Raw genomic sequence first — 24,468 nt, 5'->3', positions numbered from 1 at the left:
ATCTCAGTCTTGCCTTTTTTTCCCTTTTGAACCTTTATTTCAACATAAGCTCCAATCTATGCACAGAGAATGTGGCAGTTAAATGCAAGAAATCTTTATGGCACCTCTGAGATGATACAACGAGTTGGGCAGGGGTAACTACAGGCAGGCGCTGGGCAGAGGGATCTGGAGCCGAGTCCCAGCCCCCACAGCCCTCAGAGCCTATTTAGATGCTACAGGGCATAATATGAGATTTCCCCTTTATAAAAAGTCCAGAAACATGATGTATTTCCAGGTACTTGATAAATTATTCTGGAAGACATTAGCTGAGAAGAAAGTAACTTTCTTAGAAGTTATAAATAAGTATGTCTAAGGCTTGGTGTACACAAGTGTCTGTGTTCCTCTTTCTCTTGTGCACACCAAGAGAACATGTGCCTCAGTCTTCATTGCAGAGAGATGGAGCCACAGGACTGTTGCCATTGCTTTTAGAAAAACAAGTTAAATCAAGAGTAACTTTAACTTAATTTCACAACCTTGACATAGCTTCAAAGTCTGCACTTCACTTTGAAGTTGGTGACAGGCAAATTTTACTCAAAAGATAGTATAAAATATAGCCATTGACAAATAGATAAATTTGTTTTTAAAGTTGTATGGCCACTATACTTAAAAAATAACTAGTGGTTTATTACTTCTACAGTAAAAGGTCTTTTGAGATAACAAATGGTTGAGAAACAAGAAAGGAGAAAGTGTGTTTTCATTGGTTGGTTTCTAAAATCATCTGAATTTATACATAAAATGAATACATGGATGTTGATTAATGTATAAAAAAGCATACAGAGTAGGTACCATAGTTCTATTCTCACTACCCAAAAATAAACCTCAGTGATATTTTGCAGCATTCCCTTTAGTTCCGTTTTTAATCAGCAAGAATAACGTTTTGGGGCCAGTGAGCTAGCTCAGTGGACTAAAGTGCCTGCTTAGGCAAGCTTAGACAAGTGCAGGGACCGTGGTTTGATCCTCAGCACCACATTCCATGCCTGCCCTGCCCCCAGGACTGGCAGAGCTGGCCATAGAGTCTGGACATAGTGGTGCATGCCTGTAATCCCAGTGCTGGAGAGGCTGAAAAACAAGAGAATCTTGAGTCTGAGAAACATAGTGAGACCATGTAACAACCAAATACATTTTTAAAAAAGAATAATGTGTTTTTCACACCACAGTGATGTCTGGAAGAATCCTATAAATACACCTCAGTTTACTTGAATAATAGAAGATTCATAATCACCCCCCTATAGATTTACCCTTCAATATATCTAGATACATAGTGATATCTTTGTTCTCGTTTGTATTTTACAGTTTTCTCATTTCTAGATATTTGTGGAACTTTCTAGTATTCAGTACAGCATTAGTGTGACATGTCCATGGCCATAGATGCCCAAGGAATCCAAGGCCACTGAGGTAGGGGAAGAAGGAGACATTCAAGGCCTGTTTCTTGCTCCCTGTCCTTGGGCATTTATTTCACATCCATGATGGTACCTGGTGGCTAAGGCTTAGCTCTCCTCACACCTTCTCTTTGATCAGCAGAGGCACGAACATTCCATCGTATCACACAGTCTGTCTTACACGCATGAGCTTGACTCAGTTCTCAGAGATGGCTTCTGAAAAAGCTGTAGACATCAGGTGGCCTTCCTTCAGCTGGGGAGGAACAGTCCTGAGTTTGTGTGATTTCTGGAGCCTGCTGCAGCGGGGGTTCTTTCTTAGGCACAGAAGAGACAGCAGCTCCTTTAGTGGCTTCCTTTGGCAGAGTGGGTTTGGGAATCACCCACAAAAGCCCGCTATTGAGTTGTTTTTCTCAGCCTTCCCGTGAGTTCTTCATACCTTTTTGCTAAAGTTGCTGGAGTGGACTTGGTTCTGTGCAACTGGGCTGCATTGTTAAGAGCATTTTTATCAGATCACTGTGTTTTGGGTGTCTACCTGCAAGTCCATGGTGACATTTCCATCAACAGCAGAGTACATATACAATAGTATTTCCAGAGCAACACATTCTCATTGCACAGTGACACTGTAGCCATCCGAATGCCATGAAGCAAGGCATTACTCATGTGTTTGTGGTATTTCTGTTGTCAAAACACCTGCTTTGTTGCCATTCATAACAGTATAGCACATACAGTTATATGCAGCACACAACAGACTTCACAAATGTTTTTGTTTGCAAACAATATGGTTTACAAACAGAAGTCTGACAAAAGTTTTATTTTGTTTGCAAACTCTGCATCAGGTGACAAAACCACAATGTGGCCATCTTTCCCCTATAAACAAAAGTGTGGTCCTCTTTTCCCAAATTGTAGAATAAACTAAGTTTGTGAACTGAGGCACCACTGTAATGGATAACGATGGGAAATAACTAGGTTACTGACTTAGGTATTAATATACTGTATCTATGTTATAGTTTGTGCGTGGATGTCCCCCCAAATCCTTATGCAGTCACAGATGTGCAGGGTTTTCAGAGGTGGTTGAATCTACAGTTTGTGATTGATTCATGGTCCAATGCTGGGATTAAGGGTGTGAGTGCTACACCCACCCTAGGGCAGGTAGTCTACATATACTATAAAGGACAGAAAGATGCCTCTTCTTCTCCCTCTCCTCTTCCCGTCTCTCTTATTGCTTTTTCTCTCTTCCAATGCCATGTACTGTTGCCCTTTTGCCATGTGCCACCCTGCCTTGAAGCCAGCCAATTATGGATTAAAACCAGTACAAACTGTGAGCTAAATAAACCTTTCCTCTTTTATATTTCTATATCCAGTATTTTATCTCAGCAATGAGAAAAGTAACTAATATATAATTTGGTACTAGAAACATGACCATATGATTCAGGAGCCTTAGGGAATGGTTTGTGGGAAGAGTTTGGAAAGTTTAGAGATGCCAGCTGAAAAAGTAGACCTGGAACTCCTTAGGTTCTTCTATATGGGAGATTCTGGTCAGAGCCCAGAAGACCAGAAAGTTGGTAAAGACCAGATTCTGGAGGGTCTTGATCCTTCTGCTGCAAAGGACTGCACTGGCTGTTGGACTCCAGATGATGTGTGTTATGGCTTGGCAAAGTTTGCCTACATTTTGCTTGTGTCTAGAGACTGCTTGAGACTAAGGGGAGCAGACTAATTAATCTTGTAGAAGGAATTTCAAGTCAGTCAAATATTGAAAGGCTGGTATGGTTACTGTTGGGGCTTTTGGTCAAATCTATGTTGAGAATTAAGAGCAAAGACTGACTTAAAACATGAATTTGGCCAGAAAGGAACCTCAGTAAAGCTGATTGCATTGATGAGCAGAGGAGATCTTGATTGCTGTATAGAAAAGATGGCCTGAGGGCATCATAAGCAGTAGGACTCTACCCTTTGTAGTCTCAAAATTCCAGAAGTAGAAGACTTTGGCTTTGAGATGAGAATCCCGTAACACCATGTTCCAGAATGGTGGCAGCACAAAGAATTTGTTCCTCAGAATTGGATTCACAGTGCTCAGCAATTCAGGCACTAGACTCTATAACTAAGAGAGAAGAAAGCCTGACTACTGCTCCAGGTGGCAGCAGACCTTGGTATCATCCACATGGTGTGGATTTTAGGCACATGCAGAATGCAAGAGTTATGGGGTTATAAAGGCATCCACCCAAATTTTAGAAGGTCAGGGAGGCTGGGCAATGTGCCTGTAAAAGGGCAGTGTGTAAAGCTGTGAGTGTGAAGCCAAAGGTGCAGTGGAGACCCCAGCAGTTTAGAGAGGTAGGAACATGGGTTATGTAAGAAATGCTTCAAGGAGGGAGTACAGCTGGCCAAGAAAGAAGCCAGAGGAGCTACCACCACTGGAAGTGCCACAGGATGGAGCCACCCAAGCCCTTTGGAGTTCACAACTTGCCACAGATTGCTTTGGATGCTGGATATGAAGCTATAGGACTTAATGTTTGCCCTGCTGGAGTTTGGACTTGGTTTGGTCCCATTCCTTTATACCCCTTCTGTACCTTTTGGAATGGTAATGTTTATCTTGTGCCACTGAGTGTTAGAAGTATTTAACTTTGTTTTAATTTGTACAGAGGCTGTAAGCTAAGAGTTTCCTTAAATCTTATAGGAAACTTTGTTAGGACTTTGGCAACACTTGGAGATAGACTAAATAAATGCTTTTTGTGTAAAGGAATGTACATGAGTCTTTGGTGGGAGGCAGACACAGAATGTTATAGTTTGTGTCTGGATGTCCCCCCAAAACCTCATGCAGTCATGGAATGTGAGCTTTTCAGAGGTAACTGAATCTAGTGTTTGTGACTGATTCATGGTCTAATGCTGGGATTAATGGTGTGAGTGCTACACCTGTCCTAGGGTGGGTAGCTTATATATAGTTTAAGGAACAGATAGAAGTCTTCTCCTCCCACTTTCCTTTTGCTGTCTTCCACTGTTATGAACTGTTGTTCCTCTGACATGTGCCATCCTGTCTTGGAGTCAGTCTATTACAAACTAAAACCTCTACAGACTGTGAGCTAAATAAACCTTTCCTCCTTCAAATTTGGGTATCTGGTATTTTGTCTCAGCAATGAGAAAAGTAACTAAAACAATTTATTATTTTACACTATACTTTTCAACTTGTATGAAACAAACAATTATTATAAAATAATGTGTCACAGTTTGATTGATGGAACAAACTACCTCATATGCACAACATAAAGAAGGAAAGGTTTATTTTGGCTCATGACTTCAGAGTTTTTAGTCCATGATTTGGTGGCTCTGAGGCAGAAACATCATGACAGAAGGACATGACAGAGGAGAGTTGCTGTCACTTCATGGCTTTCAGGAGCAGACAGCAGTGAAATAGCCACAGGGCAAAGGCCAGAGACAACAATGTAGTCCTCAAGGTCACATCCATGGCCCACGCAGACATCCAGAAATGTGCTTTACCATCCTCTCAAGCCAAATTGTCAGTCAAGATTGATGATCAACAGCAACCCAGGTTTGATCCCCAGTGCACCATTCTGGCCCTGCCCCCCGGGTGTGCTGAGACAGTGAATAAAACTGGGAGTGATGGTGCATGCCTATAATCCCAGCGCTTGGGAGGCTGAAAACAGAAGGATCACTATGAGTCTGATTTGTGTAGTGAGACCCTATAGACCCTGTACTAAAATACATACACACACACAAAGATTGATGATCAAAAACGGTATGTTGTTATAGCAGCCCAAGCCTCTCACAATCTGTTTCCTGTGTCTCTTGATGTCATCAAGCAGAATTGCTTTTTTTTTTTTTTTTTTTTTATGGCAGAACCCAAGATTGAATTTAGGCCCTTGCACTTGCCAGGCAAACACTTATTCTACCTAGCTATCTCCCTGGCCCTGTGATGTCATCAAGAAGGAAGTACATCAAGTGCCTGACCTGTAGGTATCATCCAGGTATGTGTAAGAACACTCCACGATGTCTACATAGGAGCATTACCTAATGCTGTAGCTCTCAGAGTGTATAGTGTACCCTTATCCTCAATGGATACACAATTGTACCATTATTACTACCTTCAGAAAATCAAATGACAAATGGATTAAATAACTTGCCTGAGGATACACAGAGACAAAGCCACAATAGTTCTCAAGCAATCTGGTTCCAAGCTTTGCAGTCTTCATTGCCACCTTCTCCTGCCATACAAATTTCACCTGTTGTCCAGGACAAATATGATAGTTGCCCTAAGGGCCAATTTCTTTCCCATGAAATTAACCCACAACACCATCATGTATGCAGTTTTAAAGTTCTTGAAGAGGTGTTAGCCTCTTTCATTGTGAAAATACTTTTTGCTCATCTGAGTTTGAAGGTTTATAATTGAGAACTGAGAAATTTACAAATGTCTAACAATGTCAAACAAGAGGTCACAAAGATCTCACTGCTACCATGCTTCTCCTCATGAAATATTCAGACACCCTTTCCTCAATACCATCCCTCATCACATATCATTGTGTGAATGATATTCCACAAGTAGCCCATTCAGCTCTGTGTCCTGTGTCCGTAGCCTGGAATACTAACCCAACAGCTGAGCTGATCCTACTAAAGGTCTTGTCAGTCTGTTCCTGAATATAGGTGGGAATTTGAATCTTATACTCTACCTAGTTCTTGCTTTATTTACAGGGGAGATTAGCCAAGACAAATGGCTTCTCACTTTCCTCCTCCACAGAGATCATTTATCACCATCTGAAGAGCAGCAGGCTTCAGCAGTTACTTGCTTTGGCACTGCAACAGACACTTAGACTTCTGCAAAATTCTACTCATTGCCTACCTGGAATGCAACTCGATGCATGGATGCCTACCTTAGAGCTGAGTCATGACCCCATGAATGATATAACCCTTACAGCCCACTTGTACCTGAAGCTTCCCCCTTGGAAGGAGGCAGCAATATCTCAAGCTCATAATTCCACTTTGTATGTCTACAGTCTTCTCCCCACCCATGCCCTGTTCTTTCCAGCACACACACAAAAAATCATGCTATCTTGGTAGAATTTTTAAAACATCAAAACCACACAAAAGAACACAGCCCTGGATGTAGTGCTTATCTTCTAAGTATGAAATCTCTTCCTTAAGTGAGTCCTCTTCAAACCAGGTCTGTCTCAAAGCCAGCAGTACCTAAGCCAGAGTGGGGCCAACAGCACCATTAACAACCTTTGCCAGTGCTTACCTCAGACAATGTAAATACAAAACTGGTGCTGGTGTTTATTTAAAGTCATTGGCATGAAGCTTATTCCTGGTAGACAAAGATTATCTTGTTTACAGCAGCATCCAGATGATGGACAAGACTCTGTTTAATATAAATCAAGCTATGCAGAAGGGGATCTGTTAGCATAAACAATTTCCCTCAAGCAAAACAAATCCTGCCAAGACTCAAGCTGCAATTCATTTATTATACAGCTTTGAGTTGACTTGTCTCAACATTAAACAACTACAAATGCAGAGGGATAAAACTGAGGTCCCAGGGCATTGGTGTGCCTGGCCCTTTTACACAAGGTACCTCTCCCTGGTCTTGTCCTGTCTCAGTGTGCTGCTCATGTCACTTCCCCACAAGTGTGGCTGTGGGCCATACAGGTATAGCAGATGCCAGAAGAGACCAGGGACCACCCTAGATTCACCACTGTCTTTTCAGAACTATGCAAACCCTGACTCAAGAACCTGAGTAAGTTTAATGACATGGACGCATATACCAGATTTCAGGGTGAATGTGCAGATCTTTAACAGGAACCAAGGCTTGGTGATGGCTTCTGAGCTCTGCTCCCTTTGGCTTCAGTCATGGCTGGAAGTGGAGGTCTGCCTGGAGGAGAACTGATTCCCTAGAGCAGTGATTGCGAACCTTTTAGAGCTTTCAGTGATACAATTGGCAGGTGAGCCATGGGCCCACCACTGCAGCCCTAAAGGAGCCAGAACTGCAGGGCCTCGTAGGAAGAGCTCATCCAAGTAAACAGCCAGATGTGAGAGCAGTGGCTTCAAGTGACCTCACAGGAATGTTGTGTCTGGAGAGGACAGGGACACCTGGAAAGGGGTGATGATGAAACAAGGAACAGCAGCATGGACTGAGGCAGTAAGAGCCCAGAAGCATGAAGAATCAGAAGCTACTCGTGTGTGTGTGTGTGTGTGTGTGTGTGTGTGTGTGTGTGTGTGTGTTGGGGTGGTGGGGACAGGGGATAGCTGAGGACAGGACCACCCTGCCTCAGAAAAAGCAGCAAATGCCGCTGTAGTGCATTTCCTGCTCCAGTGCAGCACAGCATGATGGGAAGAGGCAAGAAAAGTGTTACTCTCCAAAGACTGTTTTCTGACTGCTTTTCCCCTGGACTAGGGCCATGACTTTGGTGTCCCCATAGCCTGGCACTCAGGAGATCTGGCACTGTGTGATAACTCAGTGGCCTGTGGTCTGCTCCCTCAGCCACACTTTCTGGGCCTGCAGGGTGGTGTTATGGTTCTCAGTCTCCTAGACTGGCTATGCGCTGTGAGGTCTTGGCTTTGTGCAAGAACCTCCCTGCAGGCTCAAGTCACCAAAGAGGCCACTTCATCTCTATTTCTTGGTGTGAACCATGTCCCACTGCATGCTAAAGCTTTTGCACCACAAGTAGATCCTTCTCCCACAACAAGCCCCACGTCCATTCTTGATGACTTCACTGTCCAGGAGCCATGATGCCACTGGCTCAACCTCCCTGAGCCTCAGCCACCCTTGAGCTTAGCCTGCTCAGAAATGTTGCCTCAAAGAAGGAGCTCCAATGTTGGTACACTCAGCCATGCCCCTTCCTCCCATAGTCTGTGTTTTGGGATTTCAGGGGCTATCTAGTATGGTGATTGCTCTATGTTCTCAAATTGCACTTCACAAAGTCCTTGTGACATGGAATTAAAATGCATGCATTGTGACTTCTACATTCTGTTCCTCAGTGGTCCACCTTGAGATCAACCTGCAATCAAAGCCAGAGGATTAAACTCTACCTTTTGAGAAGAAGTAAGAGGACCCAACAATTTGTAGGCATGTTTTAAAACCAGCATGGCTCATTTCCTTTTTTTCCCCCCTCTCTCAACAGCAACTGCTCTACTTTCCCATCTCCTTGGCCACAGACAGAGGCAACTGGTGAAACTTTGACATTGGACCCATCTCTGCTCATGCCCTTGAACAACTGATCCCAAAATGGCAGCAGAAAATCCCACAGACAGGCCTGTGGCCGTGACATGGTCTCTCCAGCTGGCTGGGCTCTCTGCTCCTGGACACCTCCAGAACCCAGGTGGCCCTCACAGCTGTTTCTCAGTGGCTCCTCTGAGGTTCAAGCTCTCCCTGGGTCCCATATACATCCACCCACGTATCTCAAAGGGCAGTTTGCCTCTGACTTCACAGACACTATCTGTTCCCTTTCCTCTTTGCAAAAGGAACCTGGAGCAAGAACTATCTCCTCTCCCAGCTCAGGACAAGGCGAGTTTTGCTCCTATCACTGTAGATTCCCCTCAGTCTTTCATCTTTCTACAGGCTCTGACATTCACCCCTTCCCAAACTATGAAAAAAAAACTCCATTATTTTAATCCAATTTTTTAAAAATTCAAGACCAAATAATAATCCATCCATAGCCCAATAGCCTTCTACCACATGGCACCCAGTGTATCCCTCCTAAACTGCCATCTGTTCTCTCCTGCCCCACAGCTAAGCTTTTAGAGAAACTAGTCTGTACCCTTTTTCCACCCTGTCTACCCACACCCATCTTCTTCTCTTTTTGGTACATGACAGATTTATTGCTTAATGCTTACCAGTTCCCAGTCATGGTCCATGGTTTCACATGTGCTATTTTTACTTAAAATATGAAAACAAAACTTTGCACATAGCACATGCAAGAGAATTTATATTGAAGAATACTCTTCTGGTAATATATCATAGGAAATATTGCATGGGAACTATACTTTGATATTTTCAATGAAAAAAACAAATGAAAGTGAACATGAATACACACTTGGTGTGTTTTCAGTAATAACAGTATTATTAGATAGTAACACCCATCCTCTTCTTCCAGGGCCTCCATGATGCCATCCACTTGGCCTTTGGAAAGGCCATCAGGGACTGCCACATGGCCAAATCCAAGGCACTAGATTGTGGCCTGTGTGTAGCCTCGGTCATGCTATTGATACCTTTTCTGCCCACATCATTTCCCAATCTCCTTTGGTTTCTCTCTTACCTCTGCCTCCTCTGCTTCTTTCTAGGCTGTTCTAAGTCTCCCTGAACTCATGCTTTATCCTCATCCTCATTTCCTCATCCCAGCCTCATCCTCGTTCAGGGTCTGAGAACTCAAGGCCTGCCTGCCCTTTAAGGGTGCTGCTCCTATCTGGAAGTTACAGGGACTTGAGCTCAACTCTTTCAATAGCAGAATGATCACATCTTCCAAATGTGCTCTCCCAGTTGTATTCCCTGCTTTAGTCAATGGCCCAGTGGTTCCTGGAGGGACTTCCATCTTTCCCCCAAATCTATAGCTGATCTATTAATTAATTTTGGAAAATAAAACAATAAAAACAATGGGTTGAGGATGTTACTTGAAAAATTTATGCTGGCACAACACAAGTGCTGTGCTGGGGCAGATACCGCTTGATTCCTCTGTGGGGAGCCTGCTCCACTATTCCCCTTTTCCTCCCTCCATGCTATGCTGCCGGGATCCCTGCCTTCCCTGTGCCTCTATTTTCTACCCACAAGCTGGCGATAGTAGTAATGCTGTGCTGATTAAATGGTGTACATGTGCAGGTGCCAGAGAGCAAGTGCTCAGTGATACTGCCTCTCCCCACCCTGCTCCTCTTCCCTAGGGATAGACACTGCCCAGGACTCACTGCTACTTTATCTCTGGTCCACTGGCAGGATCCAGGGTTGGAAATACTTTCTATTGATCTGCAGTGAGATAAAAGCAGGTGAGTGATTTAAACTTGCTGCAGTAATTAGATAGAGTAATGTTGTGCCTATTGTACTTAATTTGAAACAGAAAAATTGGAGTTTTATACCTTATACTCATTAGAATGGCCATTATAAAAACATATAGAATAATTATATTGGTGAGCTTGTGGAGCAACTGGAGCTTTTGTGCACTGCTGGGAAGACGATCAAATTGTGCAGCCACTATGGAAACAGAGTGGTGGTTCCCCAAATTATTAAAAGTAGAGCTGCCAGATGACCTAGCTATTCTGTTTTTGTACATATACATCCAAGAGAATGAAAAGCAGAAACCATAAGACATGTCTATACACCCATATTCTCAGAAGCATTTTTCACAATACCCAAGAGGTAGAACAATCTAAATGTCCACCAATGGATGAACGGATAAATAAAATGTGGACTATTCTTCAGTTTAACAGAAGGAAGGAATTTCCAACATAGGTTACAAGATGGTCAGACACTGAAGACATTATGGGAGGTGAAACAAGCCAGACACAAAAGGACAAATACTATATAATCCTAAGTGTATGAGATACCTAAATGATCAAATTCATAGACAGAAAGCAGAATGGGGACTGCCAAACTGAAACGTTTAGAGGGCAGTTTCATTTTTGTCAAATAAGAATGTTCTAGAGATTGGAGACTGGGTGTGGTGGAGTGCGCCTGTAATCTTAGCACTTGGGATGCTATAAATAGGAGGATTCCTACGAGTCCAATCTACACAGTGAGACCCTATACACCCTGTCCTAAATGCAAAAATAAATAAATAAATAAATAAATAAATAAATAAATAAATAAAACAAAGATTGGTTGTATCATTCTATAAGTGGAATATAGGCGCAAAAATGGTGAGAACGGTATATTTTATACTCCTTCATCCCAATTAAAACAATGCTTTTGAAAAAATGGGACATGTATCTTGTATGTCTTTTAAAATTTAATTTTCCTAGTAACTCAAAATTTTGTGAAAGTTATTGACCCAGGAGGACTGAAAACAAAAGGATTCCTCCACTGCACAACACAAATGATTCCAAAGGCATGGCTCTGGGTTGGGCCTTCTCTGGCTCCTCACTCCACCTCCCTCGAGTCATTTTCTGTTGCTAAGACAGAAGCCTCCAACTCAGCTGGTTCTACATGGGTGCTGGGCACCAGTTCCTGCCTTTCTAGCCTTGGGCTTTCACACCACAGTGCTATCTGCCACCCCCCAGAATCCCAGGCTCTGCAGTACCTGTATGCATTAGGGTAAATAGAAGCTACAGAAATCGGAGTTTGGTAACCAGGTGTGGAGTGGCACACCTATAAGCCAGGACTCTGGGAGGCTGAAGCAGGTAGACTTAAAGTTGGAGGCAGCCTGGGCAGTTTAGGGACTTAGACTGTGTCCCAAAGTAAAGAAAAAGGGTTCAGATGTAGCTTAGCTCACCTGGCCCAATCCCCAGGTGAGAGTTCATATATTTGGATGGGCACTAAGAGGGAAGCTTCAGGTATACAGACTCCTTGGCATCCTCAGATGATAACCAGATGGTCCCCTGGCCATCCGTGACATGTTGTGTCTCCCCTGTGTCTTGCTGCTTCCCTCTCTAGCCACACATGCAAACCACTGGAGTGTCCTCAAAGCCAGCACAAAGCAGCTGGGGTCATTGGATAAGGGTGGAGGTGCTCTGGGACCAGCAGTCAGCATCTGTTCTGCTGGGTACAAGATGCAGCTGGCAGCAAAGTCTGTGCCTTCGTGCCTTAGCACGGATGGGAGACCAGAGGATTCCCAACAGGCTCCCCAGTAGCCTTGGGAGCTGGCAGCTACCATGGTAAGTAGTCTGGCTGCATACACAGAACACATAAATCCTTCCTTTGTGATGATGTCCGGGTGGGGGCAGACCCTGGCCCCAATAGCCCAGTGCCCTGGTTACGTTCCCTCCCTCCATCCTGCAGGTAAAACTGCCTTTGGCGTCTTGGTCCTGTCCCAAGCATTTGGATTCAGTCAGGGTGCCTAATCCCCAAATCAATTTCTTCTTTTAAAATCTGCCAACTGACACAGACAGAAAGGGACATCTTAGTGTAGATACACAGAGATGAAGTGAGTTTCAAAACTCAGCTCTTTCCGCCTAGATATGGATGTCCCAGACTCTTGGTGGTTTTCGTTGGTTTAATTTTTGTTTTGTGAACAGCAAAATCATCTTTATTAGAAAGAGACCCAGTATACGATTTAGGTGTTATTTATAGTTTCCTTCAATACTTCCAGGTGTGATATGTCAGATTTCAAACTATTACTGGGAACTCTTCCTGGATAGAAATCCTACTTGAAAGAGTTTCTTGTGGTTCATATTAATGACTGGTGAGCTGGAGGTTTACACAAATAAATAAATATTATGCAGTAATTTGGTGGATAAGCAAATAAATTACATTTAAACTCTTACCACAAAAGCTTTGATCCATCCAAAGAGTGCCTACGCATAAGGCAGCTAAATTGCCACTGCATTAACTTTGAGGTCTGGATATTAGACAGGAGGTGGGGTCCTGCCTTTGCAGACTTTCTGCTTAAATGGAGAAATAAAATTGCTTGATAAGTACAGAGATTCATTTTTAACATTTTCAAGACAGCTGGGAAGCTTGAGAATCTGAGATTTGACCTACATACAAGGAAAGGAACATTCACAAGCCACTAAATGCCTGGCAGAGCTAGAGAGAGCTGTAGTTTGGGGAGGACAATGGCATTTTAGAGATGACTAGCACTGCATTCTGGCCACACAGGCATGCTCTGGCTCTGCCAGCCCTAGGCTCTTGGGAAGATATCTGCTGGTTTTAAATTGGTACAAGGTATGAGAGGGCCTTTTGAGCCTTCCTAGCCCCGGAGCATGACATCAGTGAGACACAAAAAGTCTCCCACTGTGTTTATGTAAATACCCAAACATGTGTCCGCCAGAGAGATCAATGGTGGAAAATAAAACTTTGCCTAGACTCTCAGGCAAAGACAAATACACTAGGGTAGTGACAGAGCCCGGAGAAAGGACTCTTGGGAGGAACTATCCCCGGCACAAGGTTGTAAGGGGAGGACACTGTCCAGCAGTATGAACTGTGTCTTCCATTGCAGCCAAGCAGGCCCTGCTCTGGACTCCTGTGACCCCAAGTGAAATCAATCCTCCCTTCCTGGAGGTGCTGGCCAGGGAGCTACGAGGCTGGTGTTTAGAGCTGGTCTTTCTGGTCTTTTCTTGCTGAAGAGAGACTGTGGTGCTGGTCTTGGGATTCAGAGTGTGAGCATAAACTTCCCAGTGCAGAAAGAAATACCAGTCACTCTAAATGTACTACTGCAGAGGGTATGACTGGAAATTTTCTATCCTTATTTTAAATTCTGTCCAAATTAGTTTGATCTAAAAATGAAGATGGGACTGAGCACTGATAACATAGCCTTGGGGTGAGTAGCCTGTTTCTCTTGAGATGGGTCCAGCTGAAGGGCTCCAAGGCCAAAAGTTGAGACTGCAATAACCAGGCTCAGACTGGTGTTGCTGAAAAACTGAAGCAATGAGCAGTGGGTCCCCAGGAATGAGCAGAAGCAAAGACAGCTCAAAGATTTGTACACTCACTTTAATTTGCACACAGTATGTGAACACACAGCTGGCTGTTGGCATCTGGGTGCTGTGCAGCCAACACACCTCTGTACCTGGTGCCTGGGTGCTTCTGCTCTACAGTGTCTGGAGAGCCAGTTGATTGGTGCAGGCCAGTGCTAGGAAGTTATTTTCTCCTGGATTTAAGCCTTCTCATGCATGTTGAAAAAGAGTTTGTTCTGGCTGAGCATCTGTATAGTAGATACATCTTTCTAGTTACTTTGGATGCCTCTGGTGCAGACCTCTGGGTGCCCCTGGGTTTACAAGGAACAGTTCAGGCCTTGGCTTGAGAGTCACCTTCTGTGAGTGAACTTCTCCAGTCACTAAAACAAGCCAACAAAACAAAACAAGCCATCTTGATCCATTTGATTCACTTGGCCACTTAATTGTATCTGGACATATTTATTTCTTGGCTTGTTAATCAGCTCTTTCCACTAGATTGTGGGTTCCCTGAGCTCAGGGAACTTGTTTCATGGTCATTGCTCTATCCCTACTAATTAAAACTGTGCCTGAGACAGTACGTACCTTAAAAATTGTGATATGAATAAACGACTGAATGTGCTTTACAGAGTACTGGAGATGTATTTAAATTAGTTATGGTAAAACACACAGACACTGAAATGACGTCAAGAAGTAAGTTGATACGAATCCTTAGAAGAGGGGATGCACAGACCACACAAGAAGTACTGGGTGAGTCAGGAGGGAAGAACATGAGTAAAACCTTTATTGTGGCCTCCTGGGAAGAAAAGACAAGGCACAGGACAGGCCAAGTACTGGACAGCTGGAATAATTTTGGTGAGCTTTGGGTTGCAGGTCCCCTTGGTGTTCAGGAGTTGCTGATAAGAGAGTTTGCCTCCTGGGAGAGGAAAGCCAGAGGAGGAGGATGGAGCATGGGCTCTTGACAGGTAGTCTATATAAGAGAGGCTTGCTCACAGGCAAATTTGCTGTAAGTAAAGCAGAACTTACCTAATCCTGGGAGAGACTCCTGCATCTGTAAGGTCTCCAAGCCAAAGCATTATAAACTCTAGAAAATAGAAACCATGATTGGTACAAAATGTCTCTTGGACATGTGCAGACATGGAGAAGTTGTGGGTGCAGATGTTTAGACAAATGTGAGAGCCAAACATGACTGAAGTAAGTTAAAATAACTTGGGGGTGACATTCTACTTATATTGGTTCTGAAGCCAATGTGATTCTTCTGAATGGTTCTGCCAATGGATTCCTCTGTGGGGCAGGATCCCTTCTGATAATCCCCTCCAAAGCTTTTATTGCAACATAATATACATGAAAAAAAGAAAGAAAGAAAGAAAAAAACCCTGTCTCTGTCATAGGGGTAGAGGGGCCATGAATGTTTACTGAACACACCCAGAACCTAGAGCCAACTCAGGGAACAGAAGGTCACCACCAGCGGGAGGCCTTCTCCTAGCCTCTCCACAACCTAGCCTCTCCACAACCAGCAGTAACCATTTTCCTGACTTATACCAGCAGAGGGCAGTTTTCTGGTTTTTTAATCTACATGTAAGTGGATTCGCATTGAGTCTAGCTCATTTCATTCAAATCATATACATGAAGTTTAACCCATTATTGTATATGGTTGAAGGTACTGCATTCTTTTTGCTACACAACAGCCCACTGTATAAATACACAATTTATTTATCTATTTGAATGTAAATGAGCATTTAGGAAATTTCCAGTTTGGGACTACTGCCATTTCACTGAGTGCCTGTTGATCTGTGTCAGCCTTTTAGTTGCAAGCAATAGGAGTTCTTTTGTATAGTGTAATTCAAAACAGTGGATTTACTGGAATTATTCTGTTTATTCCTTGTGTGTTACATAGCTTTCCATTACTATGACAAAATACATGAGATAGTCAAATCTAAAAGAAAGTTTGAGTCATGGTCCCAGAGGTTTTACTTCTTAGCTGCGTGTTCCTATTGCTTTGGGTTTGTCGTGGCCCAGTACATCATGACAGAAGTGCTTAATAGAAGAGACCTGTTCACATCATGGAGACAAGGAAGCAAGACAGACAGGGTCCCAATATACCACTGAAGGCTGTGCCATGAGTAAGCTCTAACTTACTTCCACTAGAACCACCCTCTAAAGGTTCCACCACCTCCCAATAGTGCAACAGGGGTAACAAAGCCTTCAATACCTGGAGATTTGGGAGATATTCAAGCAGATGGGAACCAAGGCTCCCCTCATTAAGGGTTCTTAACAGCAAGAACTTCACATAATCTCTTTAAGATGCAAGTGTTCCCCATTTATGTTGAATGGAATGCTGACAGGCTATGGGAATTTTATAGTGTGGCGTGGGAAAAAAAAAAAAAAGATTCCAACTAAGTCAGGTGGGAAAACTGGATTTAAAAGGTTATACTTTTCAGGATATCTGATAATTTTTTAACCTTCCAGGAGGGAATATTACCTAAGTTTAATTCTTTTTATGCAGGTATTCATATCTCAAGGAACTAGTGTTAGAAGGAACACTGTTTTGGGAAATGCTGACCCAAAAACCACTTGAGAATAACTGGAAGTTAGCAGAAAATGTCACGAAGGTTTTAATGTAAATATAGAGGCTTAGAGTGTTTCTTTTAAAAAATAGTGAGGTCTGAAAGTAGATAATGAGGGTTATGCTTTAGGAATAATAGTGTGGCCAGTGTTATAATAGCATGCTCTCATGTGCGTTTTAGTTGACAGAGTACCTTCAAGGACATTACCTTAATCAGCTGACAGTGGGTGTGATTAGCTCAGGCCACAGAATTTGTCATGGATGCAATGTGCACTTAGTCCCAGAGGGTAGAGTTCAGACAGGATTGCGTGTGGAACTGCATCCAACTGCCTGTAGCCTACCTGATGGTGGCTATTGTAGGACTTGGTCTGGATCACAGCAGGCCATTTAGTAATGGTCAGTCAGTGAGAAAAGCATGAAGCAGAGAGAATGGAAGGCCAAGAAATAAAATACCAATATATGAAGGTCCTGTGGGCCAAGATGAACCTCAAAAGAATTGGTGAAATAGCAGCCAACTACACTTGAAGGAACTGAGGAAAATAGAGATACAGAGCCCAAGGAAGATGGCATCTCAAGAGAGGGCAGAGGAACAATCTTGGTGCCCCAGAGAAGTGAGAGGAGGTGCTGGATTTGGTATCTTGGTGGCTGCGGCAGCCTGGCAGGGGCACCACTCAGCTGTCTCCTGGAAACCAGCTTAAAGGAGGGCAACAGGCTGCAGAATCTGCTTCTGCAGAGCTTCCAAGCCAAGTCCCTGTTTTTCCAGGGCAGTTACTGGTTGTGACCAAAAGCTCACCATTTCTGAACACTGTGGGTACAGCTCACACTAAGCTGCATCAGGTGGCCCTGTGCTGTCTCACACCAGTGTTCTGCTTCCATCTCTTTCCTCCTTCGTCTTGCTCTTCACTGGGGCCTGACCTGTGTCACAGCCAAGTAAACTCCTTTCTCATTCCTGTGACCAGGGAGCTGGAGCCCGATGCAGTGAGGAATCGGCACCTGGCTCCTTGGTTGAGTTTTTGATTTAAAATTTGTTAAGACACGTAGGCAGCCATGAAGACTTACAGATAAAATGTACTGTAAGTCAGCTATAGAGAAATTGAGGTTTTCTTATGGTACAGTCACAAAGATGTCCATGTCAAATGCAAGTTTGAATGTTTTTAGACACACAAGACTTCAGAAGATACTTATGCTCAACTGACATTTTTCTTAGCAGTTATTTGAAATTTCACTCTCAAAAATGTTGCCCTGTTCTTTTCAAGTTGCAAGTGTTCCCTCAAAGGCCTTCATCATGAGAAACTTGGTAGTGATTTATGACAGATAGGTTCTAATTTAAATCAGGTCTCAGTCCAAGGAAGGAGGAGTCTTTAAAGAATGCTTCCCATCTGTATCATTGGGTACAGACATGGCAGCCAAGAAGGCTGCGTGCCTTATTTTGGACATAGATGGGTCAGGTGGCCAAACTAAAGATTGTGTACAGTGTATAACCTTAAGATGTCATTGTGCTCTGCGGTGCTGCTTTGGGTCTCAGACCTAACAAATGATCATAAATGTATTACACACAGAAGACTTCATTTAGCTATAAACATAAAGTGAAGTTTTCTTCATTGAGCTGTAATTGCAACAACACAATATTTTGGACCCTCCTTTGTCTCCTAGGCCTTCTAAAGTAGTAACTAGCCTAACCCTTTCCATTTGTGTCTTTCTCAGGGGTCATTCTAACTACTCTCTTACATCACTAACTTCATCTTGGACCCATTTACTGGAGGACTAGATAGGACAGCGGGGCTACCTGGGACATTAGGGAGGGGACCTAGCTAGGGGGCAGTTGTAGCCTGAGTTATCCTAATCTAGGCCTGGTAGCTAGGCTTTTGCACCTCTTCTCCCAAAGGTCAGAGCCAGAAGGACCTGGGGAATCCTAAGGAGTCATATGCCCACTATCTTTCCTCCAGCTTTGGTAGCTCTTACCTCATGACGACTGTGGAAATCCCACTGCACATCAAGATGGCGCAACAGGGGGCAGTCAGGATATTTCAGTGGCATAAGTGCCTGCCTGGAAAGCACTAGACTCCCACCCTATGCCCTCTCCAGTTTCTTTTGTTCTCTTCCTTATATAACTGAAAGCCCTCCTTCTTTGGATCCCTCTCTCCCTTTCTTTTCTTTCTTCTTCCCTCCCACCTCCTTTCATATTTCATGTACAGCATGTGGTATGTGTGTAAAATGCTTGTATTGCATGCAGTCTATGTGTGATGTTATATATATGTATGAGATATGGTGTGGCATGGTGTGTGTGGTCTGGGATGTATGTGTGGAATACATACGTGTGGGTATGTGATGTAGGGAGTATGGTGTATGTGTGGCATGTGTGGGGGTATATGCATGGTATATATGGTTTGTGTGTGATGTGGGGTTTATGGCATATGTATATATGGGTGAGATGTAGGGTGTGTGGTATGTGGCACATGTCTGGTGTATGGTGAGTCACTAAGCTCCAGCCCCTCCACCTCTGCTCCCTGGAAACAGGACCTCTTACCAGGCTGAGTTCTGCCAACAGGGGGTTCTAGATGGGTAGGGATTGAGTCTAGGACCCAAGCATGTAGGTGGCCCTGGTCAGTGGGGACACTCGGGACCAGATATGGGGAGGTCTGAAGCTGCCTCCAATTCATCAGCATCCCTTTCTGTTGCTAGGCCTTAAGTTTCCAGGGTTCCAATGGCTTCTCTTTGCTTCTCGGCAATGGCAGCTGCTTTGCCCTGCTTTGTTTTGGTATACTGCATCCCTCTTTGCTTTTCAGTGTTCCAACACATACTCTACCAATGGTATTAAGTTCTCTGTCAAATCACGGAGAGTGGCTTGTCTTCCAGACTCTTAACTCCAGGACCCCCAATCTCTGAGAAGTAAATCCAAGTGATTAGTTTTTAAATTCAGTACTCACTGAACATGATGAATGGGACCATCAGCGCAAATAAGCAGAAGAGGATTTTGAGTGTTTCTTCAAGATGTGAATCCAGCTTTAGGAGAGCAGAACTACATGAAAGAGCTGGAGACTCTGGGTCCAGGTGGTGCCCACTGAGCTTCTGCACCAACCCTCATCTGAAACCAGCTTTATATCAGTAACTTTCCTTTCTGCTTCAGTTTGTGTCTTTTGCAAAAAATAATTCTACTAGACATTGGTGATTCCTCTAGGAAACTTAGGAGGCTGAATAATTCAAGCTGTCCAAAAACTTCAGGCATTAAGACTGAAGGGTGAGCTCACTGGGAGATCAGGAAGAGAGTACTGGAATGATATGAAGAGAGCCAGGGCCACAGGAAATGAGTAGAGCATTCAAGGAGATAGAGGTGGGTGTGGTGGTGCATGTCTATAATACCAACATTCTGGGAGGCTGTGTCAGATAAATTCAAGCCTGGCCTGGGAAAGCCGACAAACAAAACATAAAGAGCCTGTCTCGGCCAGCCAAATAGCTTAGCAGATTAACGTGCCTGCTTAGCCAGACACACGGGCCAGGAGTTCGATCCTTTGGCCTGCCATGCTGGCCCTGCCCCTGGGGTGTGCAGAGATGGAGATTGAGATTGGGAGTGGTGGCACACACCACAGAAGGATCACTATGAGCCTGATCTATGCAGTGAGACCCTGTAGATCCTGTACTAAAATAATAATAATAACAAAAAAAAGAGCGTGTCTCAAAACAACAAAAAATGGGGCTGGGGATACAGTGCAGAAAGCTTTGGGTTCAATCCCCAGTATCTCAAATGAGGAAACCAACAATCAAGCCACTGGTAGGATATACATTTATGGGTTAAATTAAAATTTTATTATAGTGAAAGAGGCAGGATGAGGTGCTCACTGCCATTCCTTTTGGAACAAGTGGCTCCCAGGGAACCAAAGGTTAGGCAGGTGAGTCTTGCCCAGTAACAAACCCCAACACATGGCACATGAGAATGATTGTGAAGCAGCAAAGTGTGCTGGGGCCAAGCCTTAGGCCCCGAAGCCAGTCTCCTAAAGAGGACCTGGGTATCCATATTTAAATGGAGTGACTCACCACTGCCACCCTGGGGGCAAGTTCAGCCTTGGAACTGTGGAAGGATGAGCCTGCCTCTCTCCTTGAGGAGGGTAATTGCCAAAAGGGTGGTTTTCATACATAAGTTCCTATAAGACTATAGGCAAGACAGCCTACCTGGGGTAGCTGACGTAAACCCTTTAACAAAGAAAATGTGAGATGAGATGTTCTCGCCACCTGTGACAAAAAAATCATGTGGACCAGCCAGAGAAGTGCCAACACTCAGGGTTGTCATCCAAACGAGGGTCTTGTGGCATCCTGTTAAGGCTTCCAGAAGCACTAGGATGCACAAGCATGGCCCCACCAAACAATAAGCTGAAACCTGGAATAAGGTCCCCTCAAAGATGATTAAAGTAGTGAGCTGAGAAAGTGACCGGCACTCTGGCCTCTTCAAGGGCAGATGCATCTCACTGGCTCTTACAGGACTTCCTTGGTGAGTCCTAGATCCACTGTCAACTAGATCAAAGACAGCATAACTTCTAGACCTCTATTTCCTTTTATGAAAAAAAAAAATCACCTTTCAAGCAAGCAGTGATCCCTATTTTGGGGATTTTTATACATCAATAAATGTCAAATAAAACTTTTGGGACCAATCTCTGAACTCAGGAGTTACCAACTTTTATATTAAGTTAGGACAATGAAGAGACTAAAAACTATGATTTACTATAATCATTTCATAAAGGAGAGCTATTGAACATAAAACAGGAGATAACTAGAATTTAAAAACTACTTGCTGAACTTTAAAGAACAACTGTTTATTGCGGTGGCTTTCTCATGTCTGAACTTATGAAGAGTTCAAACCAACTCATCTCTTTAAAGGTGCGCTTGCCTTGAGTACTTTGGGACAGCTGCACCATTTGCATATGTTAACTTCCTTGAAGAGGTGCCTTAGGGCCTTAAGGAATTCAATTTGTATCAGTTTTCACTGCTAAAAGACAGCAGCCCAAAACCCTATCACTCCCTTAAAATGAAGTAAAATAGATTGTAGCCAACAGGATAATGGACCCTTGGATTTGGAAGGTGTCTTAGCAATAATCTTAGCTCTATGGCTTTGAGATACGCTTTAACCAACAGACCCTTATTTTAATAATTGAACTTTTTAAAAAAATTTTATTTATTTGTGTGCGTGTGCGTGTGCGTGTGCGTGTGTGTGTGTGGCCAGCTCAGCCCACCAGGGGGTGGGGCTGGCTGGCATGTGGTACTGGGGGATTGAACCACAGTCTCTGTGCTTTGCTAAGCTTTTCTAAGTAGGTGCTTTAGACCACTGAGCCATCTCACCAGCCCAATAATTGAACTTTTAAGATGGAGCTTATTTACTAAAAAAAAAAAAAAAAAAAAGTTTGAACACCAACAATTCAATCCATTTCTAACTTAAAGGGGAAATGGAGGTTGGAAAAGCTAAGATTTCCCTGAGACCACCCATTTCATTGGCAGAACTTGGTGACATATTACCAGTGTGGTGTGTATAGGAAAGATGCTTACTGTTGAAACATCATAGCATCCGTCAGAATAGAGGTGGTGAACCTATGGCATATATGCCACAGCTGGGTGTTGGTTATCACTGGAAAATCTAAAAGGTTCACCATCACTGCACTAGAGTTTAGACCTTATGTGTTCCCCAAAGGTCTACGTGGTAAAGGCTTGCTCCCAGGGGGTGCTATTGGGATCTAATGGAGCACAGTAGGAGGTCTTCAGGTATTAAGGTGTGATTTTCAAAGGGATGGTGGGACAGTCTTGTCCTTGTCTTTGTACTTTCTTGCCATAACAAGAGTTGTTTTGTTCCACATGTGATCCCACCATGATGTGCTATGGGCACCAGGATAAAGGCAATGTAACCAGAAATGGATGTACTTGAGAGCAGGTGACTTCTCTATGGTCACACAATTAGTCAGAGAAATGCCCTAGGTCTCTCGATAACAAATCTAGAATGCTTTTTATTTCATAACAAAGGTTTATATTAAAACACAGCCATATTTTTAAGAGATCACATCAGATATTAAAGAAAACAAATTCATGATATTTTAGACTAAAAAGCCCTAAAACAAAAATTTAAAATATAGGTTGACAGTGATGTTCACAGTAATATAATTAGCGTGGAATACAGTGCTGTCTATACTGAGGGTAGTGGTTCACTGGTGTATGCATCCATTTATATGTCTGTGTCACTCCTTTGTAAGGTGGCATTTTCATCCATGTCTCCTGGGTTAAATGGCTTCCACAAGAACTTCTCATTTGGTTTCCAGAGAGATGGCTCTAGCACTGCTTTCCTTCCAGAGGCTGCGGTGAGGGGTGCTTTTTCACACAGCGTCTCTATCATTGCCAAGTCAGTGAGTTTATTGAGACTGTCATCATTCTGCTCATTCAAGATGTCCCAGAAATCTTTTGGTCTCTTCGTTGCTTTCTCCACAGACCCTGGAAGAACTTTCTTTGGCAGTCCTATGGAACTGTTCCCTTGATTTTTAAAGAGGTCATCAAGAATAGAAGTGTCACCAAGTAAGCCTTTCACACAAGTGCTTTCGAATACTGGATTTTCTATCTTTCTGTTTTGTAATTTGAAAAGGGGTCCATTTCTTGCAATGCCTATTCCTGTGAAGTCCTGCTGTTCTTTCAGAGTATTCTTTAACATGCTCTCCTGGCTCTCAGACTTCCTGTGCAGAAAGTGAGAGGCTCCAGCGCCTCTGGATGCGTGGCTGTTTTTTCCACTGTCAATCTCTTGCATAGTGTTAGTGGGTGATTCTTTAACTTCTGTATTGTTAGAAAATGTTTTTTCTCTACAGGAATTGTGATCTTGAAACCTAACTGATTTTCCTTTATTTATTTTTGGGATATAAGTCTGGGAAAATTTGCTGGTAGAATCATGAAATGACAAAGCTTTAGAATTTGAGAGCTTTTCTTTTGTAAGAGGTTCTCTTTCTTTAGATTCCTTCTTGACTCTCTCTTCTTCCTTCTGGGAAGATGTGATCAATTCTGAAGCTGTATCCACAAAAAATTCTTTTACTTCTGGATACTGAGAAGCATAAAAGTCTTTTAGCATTTTCTGTCGTTCTTCTGACGTAGCATTAGTTATATGTTTAGCAAATTCCTTTACAGAACAGGAGTTAAAATAAGAGGCCATTTCATCAAACTGTTTTCTAAGGAGAAAATAAATAAAACAAATGGTTATTTTTATTACCTTGTATCTTTGAGGAACTCATCATCAATGACAGGAAAAGCAGAAGCAAAACTAAGTAGCTTTGTTCCTTCCTTAAGCACACGTCTGCTTAATTCCATAATGAAAACACATTTTATCCCAGAGAATCTTGCTCCCTTTTCTTTAGGTTACTAAAAAAAAAAAAAATTTAGCCCATGAAATCACTAGCATTTTGAGTTGTTCTGCTTTATAGTAATAGGTATTTCCTGGGAATTATGGGATTCCAGCATGCTATCCTTCTAGTGAGCCACAGTATGACTTATATGAGAATAATAAATTGATAATTTATACTTGAAGATCTATATTGCATTCAAGTGCCATGAAGTAACACTCCAAGAAGAGTTCTGAAAATTAATAAAGGCATTTTTCTTCTCTTTGTTCTTTTTCCTCCCACAAACACAACAAAAACTTCACAAGTTTTTGATGATCCTAAAGGAAAGTTTCTAGACCCAGTCCGAGCCCAGGTCCCGTGAATGTGTGCGGAGAGCTTCCTCTTCCCCCTACTTCACCTTGCCCCCTCCAGGCACAGCTCAGGCCTGGCATACACGCCTGAGGTGTAATCCTGCAGCTGCAATCAATGCAGAGAGTGTAGAAGATAGATCCAACCAGCTAGTCTAGGAGCAGAACATCTCGCCACAGGGGCACAACAGGTTCACCCTTAAGGGCAGCAGTGGAAAAGAGCTGAGCACAGCAGCCAGAACCAAGCCAGACGCAGCTGG

General features: G+C 43.2%; 2 protein-coding genes across 3 annotated transcripts in view; both read right to left on the bottom strand.

Moving 5' to 3' along the window:
* Positions 1-24,468, bottom strand: part of Ercc6l2 (ERCC excision repair 6 like 2) — a 185,023-nt gene that overhangs the window by 5,079 nt on the left and 155,476 nt on the right. Inside the window, exon 19 of one of the 2 annotated variants that reach the window (XM_023703936.1) lies at positions 14,955-15,027. The exons of the other annotated variant lie outside the window; for it this stretch is intronic. Coding sequence (XP_023559704.1) covers positions 14,970-15,027 — 58 coding nt within the window. The 3' untranslated portion in view covers positions 14,955-14,969. Of the gene's footprint in view, positions 1-14,954; positions 15,028-24,468 lie in introns of those variants that run through there. 2 annotated transcript variants of the gene reach the window in all.
* The window catches only part of LOC111813333 (DNA excision repair protein ERCC-6-like 2), an 11,320-nt gene continuing 9,330 nt past the window's right edge, over positions 22,479-24,468 (bottom strand). Inside the window, exon 2 of the mRNA XM_023703938.1 lies at positions 22,479-23,690. Coding sequence (XP_023559706.1) covers positions 22,709-23,674 — 966 coding nt within the window. The 5' untranslated portion in view covers positions 23,675-23,690 and the 3' untranslated portion in view covers positions 22,479-22,708. The remainder of the gene's footprint in view (positions 23,691-24,468) is intronic.

This window comes from Octodon degus, unplaced genomic scaffold, assembly GCF_000260255.1.
Source record: "Octodon degus isolate 3935 unplaced genomic scaffold, OctDeg1.0 scaffold00184, whole genome shotgun sequence".
Lineage (NCBI taxonomy): Eukaryota > Metazoa > Chordata > Mammalia > Rodentia > Octodontidae > Octodon > Octodon degus.
Note: the sequence above shows the minus strand (reverse complement) of the source record. Positions and strands in the feature narration are given on the sequence as shown.